This window comes from Jaculus jaculus, chromosome 5 (genome assembly GCF_020740685.1).
Source record: "Jaculus jaculus isolate mJacJac1 chromosome 5, mJacJac1.mat.Y.cur, whole genome shotgun sequence".
In the NCBI taxonomy this organism is placed as follows: Eukaryota; Metazoa; Chordata; class Mammalia; order Rodentia; family Dipodidae; genus Jaculus; species Jaculus jaculus.
The window spans coordinates 46,468,565-46,488,088 of NC_059106.1; the positions used below are offsets into that span (position 1 = coordinate 46,468,565).

At 50.4% G+C, this 19,524-nt stretch overlaps 1 protein-coding gene across 1 annotated transcript in view; it reads left to right on the forward strand.

The window, feature by feature from the left end:
* Positions 1 to 4,547: 4,547 nt before the first annotated feature.
* Plod1 (procollagen-lysine,2-oxoglutarate 5-dioxygenase 1) overlaps positions 4,548 to 19,524 on the forward strand; it is a 42,473-nt gene continuing 27,496 nt past the window's right edge. Inside the window, exons 1-4 of the mRNA XM_004657635.3 lie at positions 4,548 to 4,686; positions 14,783 to 14,874; positions 16,213 to 16,346; positions 17,844 to 18,007. Coding sequence (XP_004657692.2) covers positions 4,611 to 4,686; positions 14,783 to 14,874; positions 16,213 to 16,346; positions 17,844 to 18,007 — 466 coding nt within the window. The 5' untranslated portion in view covers positions 4,548 to 4,610. The remainder of the gene's footprint in view (positions 4,687 to 14,782; positions 14,875 to 16,212; positions 16,347 to 17,843; positions 18,008 to 19,524) is intronic.

The window sequence follows — 19,524 nt, forward strand, 5'->3', positions numbered from 1 at the left end:
ACTTTTTAAAAGCCTGGGCATGGTGGCACACACCTTTTATCCCAGCATTTGGGAGGCAGAGTTAGGAGGACTACTGTTAGTTCAAGGCCACCCTTGACCTGGTGAATTCCAGGTCAGCCTGAGCTAGAGTGAGACCCTACCTCGAAAAAAAAAAAAAAAAAAAAAAAAAAACAGGGCTGGAGAGGTGGCTTAGCGGTTAAGCGCTTGCCTGTGAAGCTTAAGGACCCCGGTTTGAGGCTCAGTTCCCCAGGTCCCACGTTAGCCAGATGCACAAGGGGGCGCACGCGTCTGGAGTTTGTTTGCAGAGGCTGGAAGCCCTGGCGCGCCCATTCTCTCTCTCTCCCTCCATCTTTGTGTCTGTCGCTCTCAAATAAATAAATAAAATAAAATAAAATAAAAAAAGAATGGGCGCAAGCTTGCCTTAGCAGTTAAGTGCTCTTCCTGAGGGGTTCCTGAAACCGCCCAAATTCCAATCTCCAAAATCCAAGTAAACAGCTGGGCGTGGCTTATACATGCCATGTACACATAACCCCAGGTACACAAAGAAGCAAAAATTAGGCACTCTCCCCGGCTTTCAAAACGCAGTGAGCACCAGTAAGCTCTGGTAGCAGTAAGAGACTCCTGCTCAAACAAGAACGAGCTGGGGAGATGGCTCAGCAGTTAAAAGCACATGCTTGCAGAGCCTGCTAGCCCAAGTTTGATTCCCCAGTACTCACGTAGAGCTAGATACACAAAGTGGTGCATGCATCTGGAGTTTGTTTGCAGTGGCAGGAGCCCCTGGCATTCTTCCCCCCACCCCTTTCTCTACATATATATGAGATGGGAAGAAGAGCAGTGGATCAGGACATCCTACAGCTGCTCCAGCCGCTACAGGTGAGAGCATAAGGCCCCACAAGAGCACATACATGTGCATGCACCACACACACCACATTACATACACACAGCAAAAATCTGGATAGAAGTAAAAAAGAATTGTCTACAAATCATACAATACGTCAGAAAGGATTTTTAGGGCTGGGGAGATGGATCAGTTTGAGTGCTTGTTGTCTAACATGAGGACCTGAGTTCCAATCTCTAGAGTCCACACAAAAAGCTGTGCATGACCAGGCGTGGCAGGTCATGCCTGTAATTTTAGTACTCAGGAGGCTGAGGGAGGAGGATTGCTGTGAGTTCAGGGTCCACCTACACTACAGAGTGATTGGCAGGTCAGTCGAGATTAGAATGAAACTACGCCTCAAAAACAAAAATAAGGAGGCTGGGGAGATGGCTTAGTGGTTAAGTGCTTGCCTGTAAAGCCTAAGGACCCTGATTTTATTTTATTTATTTTTGTTTTTCAAGGTAAGGTTTCACTCTAGTCTAGGCTGACCTGGAATTCACTATGTAGTCTCAGGGTGGCCTCAAACTCACTATGATCTTCCTACCTCTGCCTCCTGTGTGCTGGAATTAAAGGCGTATGTCACTGCGCCCAGCATAATATATTATTAAAATAAATAACTAAAAACTGAGCTTGATGGCACATGTCTTTAATCCCAGTTTGAGGCCAGCCAGGAGCTAGAGTGAGTTCCAAGTCAGCCTGGGCTACAGTGAGAGCCTACCTTCAAACAAACAAACAAAAACACATACACCCATACCACATACATACACACATGCAACACATTACTTGTAAATTGTATATACATTTTTACATAGGTATAAATAAATTACCACAACCTAGAAATGATCATTGCAGACATTTACCTGTAATTAATTTTGTTTTTATTTTATTTTATTTTCTCTGTGTGTGTGTGTGTGTGTGTGTGTGTGTGTGTGTGTGTATTCACGTTTTGAGACAGGGTCTATATTTGCAAGGTCCAGGACAGCCTCAAACTGGCCATATCAAGAGGTTAACCTTTAATCCTTCTGCTTCCACCTCCCAGTGCTGAGATTACAGGCGTGCCCACTGAGTCTTCCTCCTCCCTCTTCTCTGCTCTATTATCTTTCCATAGGCTCTGGCTGTGTTGCCCTGGCTGGACTTGGACCCCTGATCTCCTGCCTCCACCTCCTTCCCAGGTGCTGAGAGTTCTGGTGTGTCCCCTCACGCCCAGCATTGTCTTTTCTATCTATACCGCTGAGAATCAGAATCTATTTTTAACTGAGTGGAGCTTATTGGAGAGCTAAGCTTTTTCCATTTAACATCTTCTGTGTATAGTCTCCTTGCTAATGGGGCAGCTCCTACCCCACCTTCCTCTCCCCCCAGGCTCTGACTCCCTCCTACTCCCCAACCCTGGCCTAGGGCTGCACCCATCTCCCACTCCTCTAGAGTCTGATCTGTGGGAAAGAGACTCCAGGGTCCCTGCTGAGGTCTCTCCCAAGGCAGGGTGAGATCTCATCCACAGACGGATGCCCCTGGCTAGCATCTGGACCAGAAGTCTTTGCTCTAAAGACCCTTGAGAGGTTTGCTGGACCTTGGGTGTCCGTGAAGAGGCCATGAGAAAAAAAATATGTTATCCATCCATCCCACAGTGAACCTCTGCAGCAGGATTTTCCTCAACTCAAAGACTTTCCTTGCCTTAGAAGTTCAAACTTTCCAGGCTTTTGTGTCTACCTCACAGACAGAAAAGCAGATCTCCTTTCCCAGGGCTGGACCAGGATTTCTGTGCTACAGGGGTCTCCTTTCCTCTGTTCCCATGCCTACCCTCCCTTGCCTATCCCTCACCTCTGGCCTTGGGGGAAGAAGGCATAATGAAAATAAAACCCCAAGAGTTGATTTTGGGGAGCCTACAGGTATGGACATTATTCAGAGTCCCAGTGAATGAATATTAAGTCCCACCCCTTTCTCTTTTTAGGCTTGTGTGACATTTAATACTGCGGTTGCTGAACACATCTCACACTTTCAGGAAAGAGAGCTATAGGTGAAGTGCTCAATGCAACAGTGTTATCTGGAAACAAAACGCTCTGAGAAATATTGCCGGCACTGCGTTCATCAGAAAAAAAAAGTGGTAGTTTTTATAGTCGTTTAAAGTGCTATAACACATGTACTGATACTCCTAGCTGTTTAACGAAATTGGTTGTCTGTTCTAAAATCCCAGTGAGGAGGCTGGAGAGATGGCTCAGCTGTTAAAGCGCTTGCCTGAAAAGCCTCAGGACCCCAGTGGCACATGAGCTAGGAGTTCTTTTGCACTGGCTAGAGGCCTTGGTGTACCCATTCTCTCTATCCCTTTCTCTCTCTAATAAATAAATAAAACGTTTAATATATATATATATTCATAGAATCCAAGTAAACTTGTTTTTTTCCAAATGTATATGATCTTTTAAAAAAATATTTATGAGCCAGGTATGGCGGTGCACGCCTTTAATCCCAGCATTTGGGAGGCAGAGGTAAGATGATGGCCATGAGTTCTAGGACATCCTGAGAATACACAGTGAATTCCAAGGTCAGCCTGGGCTAGAGTGAAATCCTACTATGAAAACAAAACAAAAAAAATTATATATATATATATATATGCGCACACACACACACACACACACACATACATACACACACACACATGCTGGAGAAATTGCTCAGCAGTTAAGGCACTTGCTTGAACAGCCCAAGTTCTGTTCCCCAGCACCCACGCAAAGCCAGATGTACAAATGGCGCATGTACTGGTACTGGAGTTTGTTTTCAGTGGCTGGAGGCCCTGGCATAGCCTCAGTAGTTAAGGTGTTTGCTTGCAAAGCCTGGGTCCAATTCCCCAGGAGCCACATAAAGGCAGATGCACAACGTGGTGCATGTATCTGCAGTTTGTTTGCAGCGGCAGAGGCCCTGGCTCCCCCATTCTCCCTTTTGCTTTCTCTCCTTGCAAACAAATAAATAAAATATTAAGAAATATATTTATTTATTTAAGGTGTGTGCGTGTAAGGGCACAAACATTGTTGAGCTTCTGGGAAATTCTGACTCCAGTGGGCACATTGGGATTACAGAATCCCGCCACAACTTTCAGCTTTAAAACAAGAAACTTTTTAACCTTTATTTATTTGAGAGAGGGAGAGAGGGAGAGGGAGAGAATGGGCATGCCAGGGCCTTCAGCCACTGCAAACAAACTCCAGACCCATGGGCCACCTTGTGCATGTGGCTTACACGGGTCCTGGGGAATTGAACCTGGGCTCTTTGGCTTTGCAGGCAAACGCCTTAACCGCTAAGCCATCTCTCCACGCTGCTTCCAGCTTTTTATATGGGGCCTGGAGATTCGAACTCAGCGACAAAGATGCGCAGCTAGTGCTTGATCCAGAGTCATCTCCCCAGCCCTGAGCCTCACATTTCAGGTGAGCAAACCGAGGCTCGGGTGGCTGATTCCGTGACGCCCTGGCTCAGGATGTGGCCTGGCCTCGCTCGCCTCCCACTTGCTGGGGATGGAGATGCAGCCCTGGGAGCCGCGAGGCGGCGGGGACGGGCCGGCGACAGGACCCGGGGGCCGCGGCGGCGCATCTGCAGGAAAAGCCTTCCTCCCGGCCGGCCGGCGGGCAGGAGCGGACCGCGGCGCCGCCCCCGGGGCGGGTCCAGTGCGTGGCAGCGCCCGCCGGCCCGTCGCGAAGTTTCCAGTCTTGCGAGCGCCACGGGGGCCAGCCGATCGTCCGCGGACCCAGCCATGAGGCCCCTGCTGCTCCTGGCCCCGCTGGGCTGGCTGCTCCTGGCCCAGGCGAAGGACGACGCCAAGCCGGAGGGTAAGGGGCGCGGCCAGGGAGCGGCCCCCGGGCTGCCTCGCTGTGGACCCGGGAGGCTGGGCGGCCTGGGCTGGCAAGCAGGGGTGGAGCTGGCTTACTACGACCAATTTGTCCACTTACCCTCCAGTGACCAAGAAGAATCACTTCCCCTAACGGGGCCGCCGTTCCCACGTTCGTGGAGCAGACAGGAGAGGGTAACTGCTAAGTCCCATTCAGCAGAGAGGAGCCCTATATAATAGAAATGATCATCATAATAACCGACCTGCTGCTGTCTGTGGACCACTGGCTGTGACCAGACATCAGCAGCTAAGCATGCTCACTACTGTGGGAGTGGTTCTATTAGCCCCATTTTTCCAGCTTAGCAAACTGAGGCTTCATTGACTTGCTCAAGAAAACACAGCCTGTGGGGCTTTGGACCAGGGTTCATCCACTCCTCCAAGTGAATCTGGTTCCAGAGCCCAGCTCAGAGCCACAAGGCTGTGTCACTTGAAGGGTGCCTCGGGCCTTGGAGCGGGGAGAGGGAGCGAGGCTTGGCTCACTTTATTAGAGCAGGTCTGGCTTCCACCCGGTGCTCTCTGCACCTTTCTGCCAGGTTGGTTTTCCTCTTCACTTAGAAACTGAGGCCCAGGCCCATGGAATGACTGCCCAGGGGTACCCGCTGGGGAGTGCTTAGTCTGAGGTCTGCTGGACTCCCAGGCCAAGTGCTCATTCTGTATCTTCAGGGCACATTGGGGTCCCAAGTGTGCCCCACTCACATGAGTGGGTGCTCCTGTCCTTCTAGCCCTCCCTGGCATGAGCAAGCCACCTCCAGAGCTGCTTGCTGAGGCTCTGAGAGCTCCCATGAGGACAGACTGTGGGCTAGCCAGGCAGAGCCAAACTGCTCACGCCCTCCATCATTATTATTATTATTATTATTATTATTATGTATTTATTAATTTATTTGAGACACAGAAAGGGAGGGGGAGAGAGAGAGAGAGAGAATAGGCATGTCAGGGCCTCTAGCCACTTCAAACAACAGATGCATGCGCCCCCTTGTGCATCTGGCTTATGTGAGTCCTGGAGAATTGAACAGGGATCCTTTGGCTTTGCAGGCAAATGCCTTAACTGTTAAGCCATCTCTCCAGTCCTTGTGTTTTCTTTTGTGTGTGTGTGGGGGGGGGGGTGCATGTGTGCACATGCATGTAGAAGTCAGAGCTGCCTGCAAAGCCAAAGGACCCAGGGTCAATTCCCCAGGACTCAGATGCACAAGGTGGTGCATGTGTCTGGAGTTTGTTTGCAGTAGCTAGAGGCCCTGGCATGCCCATTCTCTCTCCCTCTCTCTCTCAAATAAATAAATAAAATACAAAAAAAAAAAAAACCCTCTTTGTAAAAAAGAAGTCAGAGGTCAATGTAGGGTGTCTTTTTCAATCACTCTCCACCTTATTATGGAGACAGGGTCTCTCTTTGAATCCATAGCTCTCCAATTTGACTCGTCTAGCTAGCCAGCCTGCCCCAGGATCAGCCTGTCTCCACCTCTTGCATGCTGGAATTACAGGCTGGAGATCCAAACTCAGGTCCTTTTGCTTCCACGGCAAGTGCCTTTACTGAGTGAGCCATCTCCCCAACCCAGGACAAAAAGGCAAGTAGAGCCCCAGGCTCCTGGCCAGTGAGTGGATCCAGCCAGGCCCTTGGCACACACCACCAGCTGAACCCGTGGTTCATACTCTCCCCTACTGGATTTGCTTTGACCTGTCTTTCTTCCCTGGGATGGATTCTCCAGGAAGATGACATCCTCGCACAGGGGAGAATATTTTGGTGCCATGGCGTGGCCTTAAATGGAGCTGAGCTCTGGTTAACTAGCCTCACCCCCAGCTTCCTCACAAAATCTCTAAGAAATGAAGTATTAGCACCCCCATCTTGGGGGGGCTAGAACACCAAACCTTGTAAACACTGAACACCACCAATCTTCCCACTGGGAGGCATGCGGCCCTGTGCACACCTTAGCGCAAAGGTGGCAGGCGTGCAAGAAGCAGTGGTCCCAGCCCTCCCTGGCTGGTGGTCACAGAGGCAGGCTTCTTTTGCTCACACTGTCCACCATCCCCCAGTCATCTCCCAAGTTCTCCAATAGGGTGGGCCCCAAGGGAACTCCCTAATAGCTGAGGATGACCTTGAACTTCTTTCTTTTTCTTCTGTCTTGTCTTTTTTTTGGGGGGGAAGGGTCTCACTTTAGCCCAGGCTAACCTGGAATTCACCATAGACTTAGGGTGGCCTCAAACTCATGGCAGTCCTCCTACCTCTACCTCCTGAGTGCTGGGGTTAAAGACATGTGCCACCATGTCTGGCCTGACCTTGGACTTCTGAGCCTCCTGCCTCCACCTCCCTAGTCCTGGGATTTCAGGCATACACCACCACACCTGGCTTATACAGTGCTAAGGATAGAACCCAGGGCTTTGTGCAACTCTACAACTGAGCTATGTCCCAGCCCCTCTAGATGCTTTTGATAGGTAAGGAGTCATTAGGCCCACTCCATACATGGGAAGACTGAGGCTCTGAGAGGTTAAACACCCAGTCTCAGGTTGCCACTGCTGGCTGGAGGTGCTCTCACGCACTGGACTCCGACCCATAGCTCATTCCTGCTGGCCCTTACTTCTAACTGGGGGACTTTTGTCTGGAAATGCCACCAGGAGGAACTGAGTAACTAGCTGAAGGAGGGCCTTCAGCTAGATGGGCAGAAGGACAGAGTGGGCAGGTCATTTTCCCTGCAGGCCTTGCCTGAGTCACTCACTGGTTAGGGACAAGGAGCAGCACCCCTGCTGCCCTTGGGGAGGCCAGCTCCTCCTTCTAGGTGGTTGTGATGGGCAACTGTTGGGAATGCTTAACAGGCAGGTTCTGGGACCATACCAAGTGACCTGGTGGTGCACAGTGAGGCCTGAGGAGGGGAAGGGGCTTTGCTATGGAGTCTCGGGAAATTTGGTGGGTGGGGTGTTCTTGGCAGTGTGTCCAGCCCCTGAACACCCCCATGGACTTGGCTAGACAGTTTTCCCTTTTGTTTTTAGAGGTAGGGTCTCACTTTAGGCCAGGCTGACTTAGCGTTCATGCTGTAGTTTAGGCTGGCCTTGAACTCACAGTGACCCTTCTATTTCAACCCTCCCAAGTCCTGGGATTATAGGCATGAACCACCATGCCCAGCTCCAATTTTCACTTTTGTCTTTTTTCAAGGTAGGGTAAGGTTTCACTGTAACTCAGGCTGACCTGGAATTCACTATGTAGTCTCAGGTGGCCTCGAACTCACGGTTATCCTCCTACCTTTGCCTCCCTAGTGCTGGGATTAAAGGCATGTGCTACCATGCTCAGCTTGTTTTATTTTTTTGAGGTAGAGTCTCACTCTAGCCCAGGTTGACCTGGAATTCACTTTGTATTCTCAGGCTGGCTTTGACCTCACAACGATCCTCCTACTTCTGGGATTGAAGGTGTGAGCCACCACACCCAGCTTGATTTTTACTCTTTTTTTTTTTTTTTGGTTTTTCGAGGTAGGGTCTCACTCTAGCTCAGGCTGACCTGGAATTCACTGTGGAGTCTCAGGGTGGCCTCTAACTCACTGTGATACTCCTACCTCTGCTTCCTGAGTGCTGGGATTAAAGGTGTGTGCCACCACAACCGACTTGATTTTCACTTTTTGAAAACTTTATTTTTTGGATTTTTGAGATAAGGTCTCATTCTGTAACCCGTGCTAACCTAGAACTCACTGTGTAGCTCAGACTGGCCTTGAACTCACAACAATCCTCTTGCTTCAACCTCCTGAGTGATAGGGTTATAGGCATGTACCACTGTATCAGGCCATTTCCCTTCCTTAGAAGCTCTGGCTGATCCCCGCCTTTTCCCTGGTCCAGGCCTTTCTCTTGGGGTTTGATTTGCTCATCATGAGGGGAGGACAGCTGCTGAGGTCAGAGGCTCCTAGAGGGTTCATCTGGAATTCAGAAGGGTCTCCAAGCTGGGCTGTTCCATAGCAAGTAATGGAAAAATACCAGGAATGGGAGGGATGGAACGGAGGTAGCAGCGGTGAGTGATCAGCCAGACCCAGGCGTCAACGTTGACTTCTTGCCAGGGATCCCCACATCCTGCCACTCTGCCAGACCCTGTTTGGAACTTCAGTTTGAGCCGGGGCAGGGGTGGGGATGAGGAAGGGGAGTGGGTGGATTCCCTCTCCTTCGTACTCTCTAGAAAGCACAGGAAGCGTGTCTTAAGACAAGACCATGTACTGGCCACCTGCAGCTTTGTCTGGGCTCTTGCTGTTGGTGTGGGGGTGTTAGCTGGAGCGCAGCCAAATCGGGCCTGAGTATGCGGCTTTCTCTTTAGGACTCTAGAGACCTGTTCCTCCCCCAAGCCCAGCCTCCAAGGGCTGTGCTCCTGTCATCCTGCTCTTTTTTTAATTTTTAATTTTTAATTTATTTATTTGAGAGCGACAGACAAAGAGAGAAAGACAGGTAGAGGGAGAGAGAGAGAATGGGCGCGCCAGGGCTTCCAGCCTCTGCAAAAGAACTCCAGACGTGTGCACCTGGCTAACGTGGGACCTGGGGAACCGAGCCTTGAACCAGGGTCCTTAGGCTTCACAGGCAAGCGCTTAACCGCTAAGCCATCTCTCCAGCCCTGTCATCCTGCTCTTAAGGGAAGGTGGCTACACCCCAGCCCCAATTCCCAGGACAGCACCGCAAGGTGCATAGCTCCCCCTCTTAGGGAGGTGCCAATAAGGATGGAGGTGCCAGTGCCAACAAGAGCCAACGTGCTGCCCCAGAAGGTACCGAGCTTAGCACTTCATATTTTATTTATTTACTTATTTGAGAGAGAGAAAGAGAATGGGTGTGTTGGAGCCACTTAGCCACTGGTAGGAAGGAGCTCCAAACACATGTGCCACCTTGTACATCAGCATCTGGCTTTACATGGGTACTGGGGAATCGAACCTGGGTCTTTAAGCTTTGCCAGCAAGCACCTCAATTGCTGAGCCACCTCTCCAGCCCCGAGCTCAGCACTTCCAACATCACACATGGAGTCCAGAGGAGGATGTCTGCAGGAGGGCATTAACATGATTCCCATGATGCGAATGAGAAGGCTGAAGCACGAATAGTTAAGTCCCCCCCACCCCCCACTGCTGTCTCCTCACCGCCCTGCTGTTCCTTTCATCTCTGCTGACCATCCATCTGGGGGAATCATTGCTGGACTTTGGGCAGCATGTGGGGAGGGTGCCAGGCCTGACGTGGCCCTGGCCTGAGCCCAAGGTGTCTGGTGAGCAGACAAAGGAGGACTACTGGGCAGGTTCTGGTGCAGTGAAACCCAATCCTCCACATTGACACCTTGTGGGCTGGCCAGGGGTCCCGTGAGCCTGATGGTGGGTGGGAGCGGGTTCCCATACCGGATGTCCTGGAGGAGCCCCAGAAATGCTGGCGTCTGTCTCCAGTGGAGAGTCTGCTGCTCCAGGATATTAGGCGCCCTGCAGCTTAGTAACACCAGTGTTATCTTCATGGTGGTGCGTGTCTGTAATTCCAGCCCTCAGGAGACTGAGGCTGGAGGACTGACCGTTTGAGCTACTTCGTGAGACCCTCTATCAAGAAAGAAAAAGAAAAAAAAAAGATGGGTAGGAGCAGGTATGGTAGCTCATGTTTACCATCCCAGCACTGGGGAAGCTAAAGTAGGAGGGTCGCTGTGAGTTCAAAGCCAATCTAGGCTACAGAAGTTCCAGGTTATCCTGGGCTAGAGTGAGACCCTGCCTTTAAAACAAACAAAAAAAAAACCACCAAGGAGCTGGGCGTGGTGCACGCCTTTAATTCCAGCACTTGGGAGGTAGAGGTAGGGAGGGTCATCATAAGTTCGAGGCCACCCTGAGACTACAGAGTGAATTCCAGGTCAGCCTTAGCTTGAGTGAGACTCTACCTTGAAAAAGTGAAAACAAATAAATAAATGAAATAAAATCAGCTTCCTGGGCTGAGGGGCAGGCTCAGTGGTTAAAGGCACGTGCTTGCAGCAAAAGCTGCTGGCTTGGGTTCACTTCCCCAGTACCTACATAAAGCCAGACACACAAAGTGCTGCATGCATCTGGAGTTATTTGCAGCAACAACAGGCTCTGGTGCACTTAAACTAATTCACTCTCTCTCTTCCTCTCTCTCTCAAATAAATAAAAGCCACGCATGGTAGCATACATCTTTAATCCCAACACTTGGGAAGCAGAGGTAGGAGGATCACTGTGAGTTCAAGGCCAGCTTGGAACCACAGAATGAGTTCCAGTTCAGCCTGGGCTAGAGTGAGTCCCTACCTCAAAACAAAACAAAATAAGAGTTGGCTTTCTGTGTTGCTCCTTAAGACTGGACAGAGCACACCGTGCCTTGGTGCAGGAGAAGAAGACCAAGGAAATAAAGGCTGTGGCCCTGGCCTGGCAGGGAGAAAGGCCGCTTCAGTAGTGCTATCAACGGCTGGGCCAAGCACATGGCTCCACTAGGAGATAAGGAAGGCTTCCCGGAGGAGGAAGACAAGGAAAAGAGTATTGAAGACAGGTGAAGGGAGGGGGTGTAAGTTGGGTTACCAGAGACAGTGTTCTGAGGGTCTTGAGTGTTGATGAGGACCTTGTCTTGAGTTCCCTTGCTAGAAACCACCTCCTGTGCTGCAGTAGAGCTGGGTCAGGGGACCTGGGAGGCTTTGGCCCAGAGGTGCCCAAATGTGGCCAACATCAGAAATCACTCAGGTACCAGGGATAAAACTGGACTCTTCCTGGGCACATCTAGACTGGGGTCCAGGACTTGTAGATTTCACAGCTTCCTTGGGAGGAGGCTAATGTGTGACTTGGGTGATCTTGTGGCATCCTCATGGCCAGGAAGAGGGCGCCTTATCTGGCCCAAGGAACCCAGAATTTGTCAGGGTCCTAGGGTGTAGCAGTCAGGAAACTATAGGACAGGATAGAGGGTGTCTGAAAAGTCGAAGGGGCCTGGGCCCTTCCCTCTAGCCCAGCCAGCCAGTTTCCTCAGAGAGATTGACAACAGAGCCTTTCAATAGGTGATGTGACCACTGTCCCAGGCTGAGCAGTGCACACAGTCATAATAAGAGGGGACATTAAATCTAGGCTTCTTATGCCCAAATCCTCATGCCACTGCTTCCTAGCTTCCTGTAGCAACTTGTATGCCATTCCTGAGTTCAATTAAAAAAGGACTGGGGGCTGGAGAGATGGCTTAGCGTTAAAGTGTTTGCCTGCAAAGCCAAAGGATCCTGGTTTGATTCTCCAGGACCCACGTAAGCCAGATGCACAAGGGGGAGCATGCATCTGGAGCTCGTTTGCAGTGGCTGCAGGCCTTGGCACACTTACTCTCTCTCCCTCTCTCTTTCTGCCTCTTTCTCTCAAATAAATAAATAAAAAGTCAGGGCGTGGTGGCGCATGCCTTTGATCCTAGCACTTGGGAGGAAAAGGTAGGAGGATTGCTATGAGTTCAAGGCCACCCTAAGACTACATATGTCAGCTTGGGCTAGAGACCCTACTTCAAAAAACCAATAAATACATTAATAAATAAAAAAATATTTTTAAAAAGGGACTTAGTGGAAGAGGACTTGCCTAACATAAGGCACTGGGTTCCTGCCCCAGTACTGAAAAGAAAAAAAACAAAAAACTGGTTGTGATGGTGCATGGCTTCAGTCCTATAGCTTTTGGGAGGCAGAAACAGAGGTTTGCTGCAAGTTCAAGGCCAGCCTGGGCCACATAGTGAGTTTCAAGCAAGCCACAGTTACACAGAGGACCCTGTGCCAAAAGGGTAGTGGGACTGGGCGTGGTGGTGTACACCTTTAAACCCAGTACTTGGGAGGCAGAGGTAGAAGGATCGCTATGAGTTCAAGGCAAGCCTGGGACTACATGAGTTCCAGGTCAGCCTGAGCTAGAGTGAGACCCTGCCTTGAAAAAACAAAACAAAACAAACAAACAAACAAAAAAAAGAGCTGGGTGTGGTGGCGCACACCTTTAACCCCAGTACTTGGGAGGCAGAGGTAGGAGGATTGCATGAGTTCAAGGCCATTCTGAGACTATGTAGTAAGTTCCAGGTTCCTGGGCTACAGTGAGACTCTACCTCAAAAAACCAAACCAAAACAAAAAAAGAGGGGGAGGGAGAGGGAGAGGAGGGAAGAAAAAGAAAACGGGCAAAGAGAAAAAATAGAAGTTAGCTCTTATTATTGGTGCAATTATTGGGAAGCAGGACCTTGAGAACAGTACAATGGCTGCTTTAGTCCCCTCCTGCCCCCCACACCTAGCCTCATCCTGTATAGACTCCAAACACACACACACACACACACACACACACACACACACACACACACACACGTGCGCACGCGCACTTTATCCATGAAACGTGACACTCTTCCTGTTCCCCTTTTGGCAAGAGGGCCTCAGAGCTGATGATTGTGATTCTCCTCACCTGCGGGGGATAGCGGTGGAATTTAACTATTAGGACAGGAGTTGGGAGGTTCCCTTCCCCACATGTGACCAGCACCTTACTGTCTGGGACTTTTCAGGTCCCCTCCATAGCTGGCTGTCATATCCCCTCCTCTTGCCTTTGCTTCCTTCCACCCTGCTGGGTCTTAGAAATCCCCTTTGGACCCCCCTCCCCTTCCCGGGGCACTGGGCTCTGCTCTGAGTGGCATTTCAGCCTCAGCCAGCTTGTGTGCAAGCTGGCTGGCCCTGCTGTGTTCTCTCAGAAGGCCCAGACTCCTGACTTCCTATGGTGGAAGGAGGGGAAGATCTTACCTGCCTGCTATTGGCCTGGATGTTTGGGAGAATCTGTTCATTTAAGAAAGTGGGAGTCCTGGATGTGGAAGAGACAGTCACAAATGCCTGGTCTCATTTATTACATTTGCAAACTGGATTCTGCCCCTGAGGTTCAGAGAGCCAGAAGTCAGAGTAAGCTTCTGGGAAGTGATGGTGAGAAAGGATGTCACTATACCTGACCAACCTGGAGGAAGGTTAGAGGAAGGGGACACAGAAGGAGCCCTGGCAACGGGGCAAAGGCCAGCGGCAAGACTTCAGGCTGGGGCTGGAGAGATGGCTTAGCGGTTAAGCGCTTGCCTGTGAAGCCTAAGGACCCCGGTTCGAGGCTCGGTTCCCCATGTCCCACATTAGCCAGATGCACAAAGGGCCGCACGCGTCTGTAGTTCGTTTGCAGAGGCTGGAAGCCCTGGCGCGCCCATTCTCTCTCTCTCCCTCTATCTGTCTTTCTCTCTGTGTCTGTCGCTCTCAAATAAATAAATAAATAATTAAAAAATAAAAAATAAAAAAAGACTTCAGGCTGGAGGAGAGCCCGTGGATGCTGGACAAAATACTCGTTTCTTGGTGGTCCATACCACTGTGTCAAGTCCCCCTAGAGACTTCCCATGTCTGATCTTGTTTAATGAGTCCCTGGGAGGTAGGCACTTTGTTGTCCCTACTTCACAAGGGGGAAACTGCGTCTCACAGAGGCCGGGGCTTGCCCATAGTCACACTGTGGGTAAAGAGAGGAGCTAGCGTCTTGCCAGGCATGCCATCTGTATACCTTACATCTCAGACATCACAACCTTACACTGGGGACGGAGAGAAGTCTGGGAATTCTCAGGGTTGCCACAGATGTAGACAGATGGGATTTCAAATCAGTTTCTACCCAGGTCAACTCAGCCTAAAAGCATGGTGTTGAGAGAATCAGGGTCATTGAGGTTTGGTATGGAGAATTGAGGTGGACTGGTTTTGTCTGCCCTGGGTACAGACATGAAGAGTAGTCGCTTTGGGGCGCTGTTTGCTTTCCTGGTCTAATGCCCAGCACCGGTTTGGAGATCTTCCAAGCCACCCCCAAGTGAAGCCTGAACCCTAAGGCCAAAGACTCCATGCCACAAGGCAGTGTACAGACACGTCTCAGGTGGGTGCTGCCTGATTTACCGGCCAGTCAACAGGTAGAAGGAGCCAGGGGAGGGGATTGGGAGAGCTGAGTTATGTCCCAGCTCTGTCCTTGGCCTGCTGAGTAGACCTTGGCTCAACCTGAACCCTTGTCTGTCACGGGCTGAGGTGAAGACAGGTTGCTGTGAACAGCGAACCCCTTTTCCTGCTCACCCCCTACTTCTCTTTCCATAGACAACCTTTTGGTCCTCACCGTAGCCACGCGAGAGACAGAGGGCTTCCGCCGTTTCAAGCGCTCAGCCCAGCTCTTCAACTACAAGATCCAGGTGAGGGTTTCCTGGGCAAGGGTGAAATTGTGGGGGTGCTGGGAGAGTCCGAGGTCTGGGTCCTTCCTTCCCATGTTACTGGGGGTCGTGAGATCGACTCAGGGACCACCAAGTGGCTTCCTGAAGGCCAGCCAGTGAGCATGAGTCAGGAGGGGGAAGAGCGAGAGCAAATTCTGGGAGGTGAATGACAGGTACCCAGATGTCAGTGAGGGGAGAGGACCCTCTTGGAAGACTAGTTTATAGGGCAGGGGCCTAGGAACCAGTTTTCCCACAATCGCCTAAGGGATCTTGGGTTGGATGTGGTCCTGGAGACCTTCTCTGGGATGTGAACATTGTAAAGAAACATGCTCATCCACTAGGCGTGGGCTTGCCGACCTCTGTGGGCAGTCTTTAGGGCCCAGCCCTACAGGGAGACAGCCCTCTGCCCTGCATTGTTCAGAGTACCTCTCTGCATTAGGCACTAGGACCAAAGTGGTGAATAGGACTGGACATGACATAGAGCTTGGTATGAAGCCATAAAGTATATTAGCTGGGGTTAGAGAGATGGCTTAGTGGTTAAGCGCTTGCCTGGGAAGCCTAAGGACCCCTGTTCGAGGCTCGATTCTGTAGGACCCACGTAAGCTAGATGCACAAGGGGGCGCACACATGTGGAATTCGTTTGCAGTGGCTGGAGGCCCTGGTGCGCCCATTCTCTCTCTCTCTCTCTCTCTCTCTCTCTGCCTCTTTATCTGTCTGTCACTTTCAAATAAATAAATAAAAATGAAAAAAGTTTTAAAAGTATATTAGCTGATATGACTCTACATGGAAACAGGAGCCGGGTTTGGTGGCGCACACCTTTAATCCCAGCACTTGGGAGGCAGAGGTAGGAGGATCCCTGTGAGTTCAAGACCACCCTGAGACTACCTAGTGAATTCCTGGTCAGCTGGACCAGAGTGATACTTTACCTCAAAAACAAAAACAAACAAAAATAAGAAACAGAACTGCCTTAGGCACAGCTGGATCCAGGGTTTCAAGCTGCAGAGGACCTTATCTTTGCATTTCTAGAGCCATACTCTCCCAACACTGTGACAAGGTGACTGTCCAACACAGAGCCCCACAGCAGCCTGTCCTTAATTTTAACACAGTAGTCCCAGGGAAGACTCTGACAGGTCATGCTTGGATCCCATGCTCAAAGCTCTGGCTGTGGGAGAGGCAGGAGCAACAGGACATTCTGATTGGCCACTCATAGCAGCCTGGGAAGTCTTGCAGGATGGTTTCTCTGCAGAGGAGGGCTTAACGCCCAAGCAGGTGGAACTTTAGCTGGAAGGCTAAAGGATGTTAAGGGGTCTTTTTCTGCAGGTGCTGGGCCTAGGGGAGGACTGGAGTGTGGACCAGGGGACATCAGTAGGAGGGGGACAGAAGGTTCGGCTACTGAAGAAGGCCCTGGAAAAGCATGCAGACAAGGAGGACCTGGTCATTCTCTTCATTGATAGGTAGGTGGAATGGAGTTTCCTGACCAGGCCCCTCAGGAAGGAGGAAAAAAGGGAGAAGAAAGGGAAGAAGGGAGGGAGAAGAGAGGAGAGGAGAGGAGAAGAGAAGAGAGGAGAGGAGAGGAAAGAAGGGAGACTTTAAAATCGGCCCTTAAGTCAGGCATGGTGGCTGAGGTCAGAGAATTGCCTTTAGCTAGAGGCCAGCCTGGGCTATAGAATAAGTTCTAGGTCAGCCTGGGCTGGAGTGAGATCCTTCCTATAAATAAATACTTAAGATAGGGGGCTGGGAAATAGCTCATCAATGAAAGGTGCTTGCTTGCAGAGCCTGCTAGCCAGGCTCAATTTCCAAACCACCCATGTAAACTAGATGCAAAAGTGGCGCGAGTCTCTGGTGTTCATTTGCGGAGCTGGTGAGTCAAGAAGCACTGGTGTACACACACACACACACACACACACATACACACTCTCTCTCTCTCTCTCTCTCTCTCTCTCTCTCTCTCTCAGGTGCAGGTAAAAAATAAAATAAAGGGGCTGGAGACATGGCTTAGCGGTTAAGGCACATGCCTTGTGAAGCCTAAGGACCCAGGTTCGATTCTCCAGGTCCCACATAAGCTAGATGCACATGGTGGCGCATGCATCTGGAGTCCGTTTGCAGTGGCTAGAGGCCCTGGCACGCCCCTTCTCACTCTCTCTCTCCCTCTCTCTGTCTCTAATAAATAAATAAAAAAATAAGCCAGGCATGGCGGCACATGCCTTAAAAAAAATAAATAAAATAAAAGGCTGGAGAGATGGCTTAATGGTTATGGCATTTGCCTGCAAAGCCTAAGGACCCAGATTCAATTCCCAATACTCATGTAAGCCAGATGCACATGATGGCACATGTGTCTGGAGTTCATTTGCACTGGTCAGAGGCCCTGGCATGCCCAGTCTCTCTATCTGCACCTCCCCCTCAAATAAATAACTAACTAAAATATTTAATAAAATAAAATGAGACATTCCCTAGATACTGGTAATAAGAATGGCTCCTTCCAGCCAAACTCATCTAAGGTTTTAGGGGGGATCCATAGACCCCAGGATAAACCCAATTGTCCTCCCTCTTGGTGAAAAGATGGGAGGAGTGACCTTGGGGGGCTGTTGAGGTAAGGTCTCACTCTAAGCCAGGCTGACCTGAAACTCACTATGTAGTCTCAGGGTAGTCTTGAACTCATGGTGATCCTCCTGCCTCTGTCTCTCAAGTGCTGGAATTAAAGGTGTGCACCACCATGCCTGGCCTGATAAGCCATATTTGAGTTTGACAAGGACAGGGTCATGGGGACCATCTCTTTGCTCATAGTGGGGTTGAAATATGGCAGGTACGTATGTAGGTTAGAGATGCAGATTTGGCATCCAGATGATGGCCCGGGGCTGGAGTGAGAAGAGGGGAAAGAGCCTGAATCCCTGAGCCCACCTCCCCCTCCCCCCCTTGTGCCTGCTCTCCACCATCCCCTGCTGTGGCCACAGCTATGACGTGGTGTTTGCGTCGGGGCCGAAGGAACTCCTGAAGAAGTTCCAACAGGCCAAGAGCCAGGTGGTCTTCTCCGCTGAGGAGCTCATCTACCCAGACCGTAGATTGGAGGCCAAGTATCCGACAGTCTCTGATGGCAAGAGGTTCCTGGGCTCTGGAGGTAAGGGGGCTGGTATAGCACATGGGCCTGGCAGAAAGCTTACCCCATTGCCTTTGAGAGTGTCCCCTTAGGGGCATGGATGCATTTCACAGGCCTCAACTGGATGGAGCGCCTATATTTCCACCCCACACTTGCCCCTTGGCTTGGGAGTCTTCCTCCCTTCGTCAGCTACTAAGCTGCACTGCCACATCACGTAGTCACCCCTGACTCCTCTTTGTCTCTCTCTTTCTTTCTTTGTTTCTTTCTTTCTATTTGAGAGTGACAGAGAGAGAAAGAGGCAGATATAGAGAGAGAATGGGTGCACCAGGGCCTCTAGCCACTGCAAACGAACTCCTCCAGATGCGTGCACCCCCCTGGCTAATGTGGGTCCTGGGGAGTCAAGCCTCGAACCAGGGTCCTTAGGCTTCACAGGCAAGTGCTTACCCACTAAGCCATTTCTCCAGCCCATCCTCTTTGTCTCTTTCTTGGCACTCCTCCTAACAAAAGATCTCTCAGAAACCTGGTGAGGTGGTTCAACTCCTATAATCTCACCAGCATTCAGGAGGTGGAGATAGGAGGATCAGGAATTCAAGGTAATCCTTGACTACATAGCAAGTTTGAAGCCAGGCTGGGCTGCATGAGATCTCCTCTTAAATAAATACATAAATAATAAAATAAATCTTTGGAGCTGCCCATGGTGGCCATGTGTCTTCCAGGCCCAGAAAGCTAGTTCAGTCCCTGCTCTGGCCTAGCCCTGCCTCAGGGCTCAGAATTCTTTCTTTTTCTGGGCTTTATGTAGCCCAGGCTGGCCCTGAACTCACTGTGTAGCTGAGGATGACCTTGAACTTCTATTAAAATTTTTAAAATTTATTTGATGGGCTGGAGAGATGGTTTAGCAGTTAAGACGCTTGCCTGTGAAGCCTAAGGGTCCAGGTTTGATTCTCCAGATCCCACATAAGCCAGCTGCATAAGGTGGCGCATGTATATGGAGTTCATTTGCAGTGGCTAGAGGCTGTGGCGTGCCCGTTCTCTCTCTTTCTCTCTGTTTCTAATTAATAAATAATAAATATTTAATTTTTTAAAATTTATTTGAGAGAGAGAGGGAAAGAAGCAGATTGAGAGAGAATGGGCACGCCAGAGTCTCCAGCCACTGCAAACAAACTCCAGACACATGCGCCACCTTGTGTATCTGGCTTATGTGGGTCCTGGGGTATTGAACCTGGGTCCTTTGGCTTTGTAGGCAAGCACCGTAACCGCTAAGCCGTCTCTCCAACCTGACCTTAAACTTCTAATTCTCCTACCTTCACCTCCCCAATCCAGGGACTATAGGCATGTACTGGGGGTCAAACTCAAGGCTTTGTGCCTACTCAGCAAGCACTTTGCCAATTGAGCTGCCTCACAAGCCTCACATGTCCTGTTTCTCCTCTATTTGCCTTGTACTGCCTGTACTGTAGACAGGGGGTCCCCCCGGTCTTTCCCTACTTGCCAGCGGTCAGATCCCCAGTGTGCTGTGTGGCCTTGGCCCAGCCTCTGTTCTT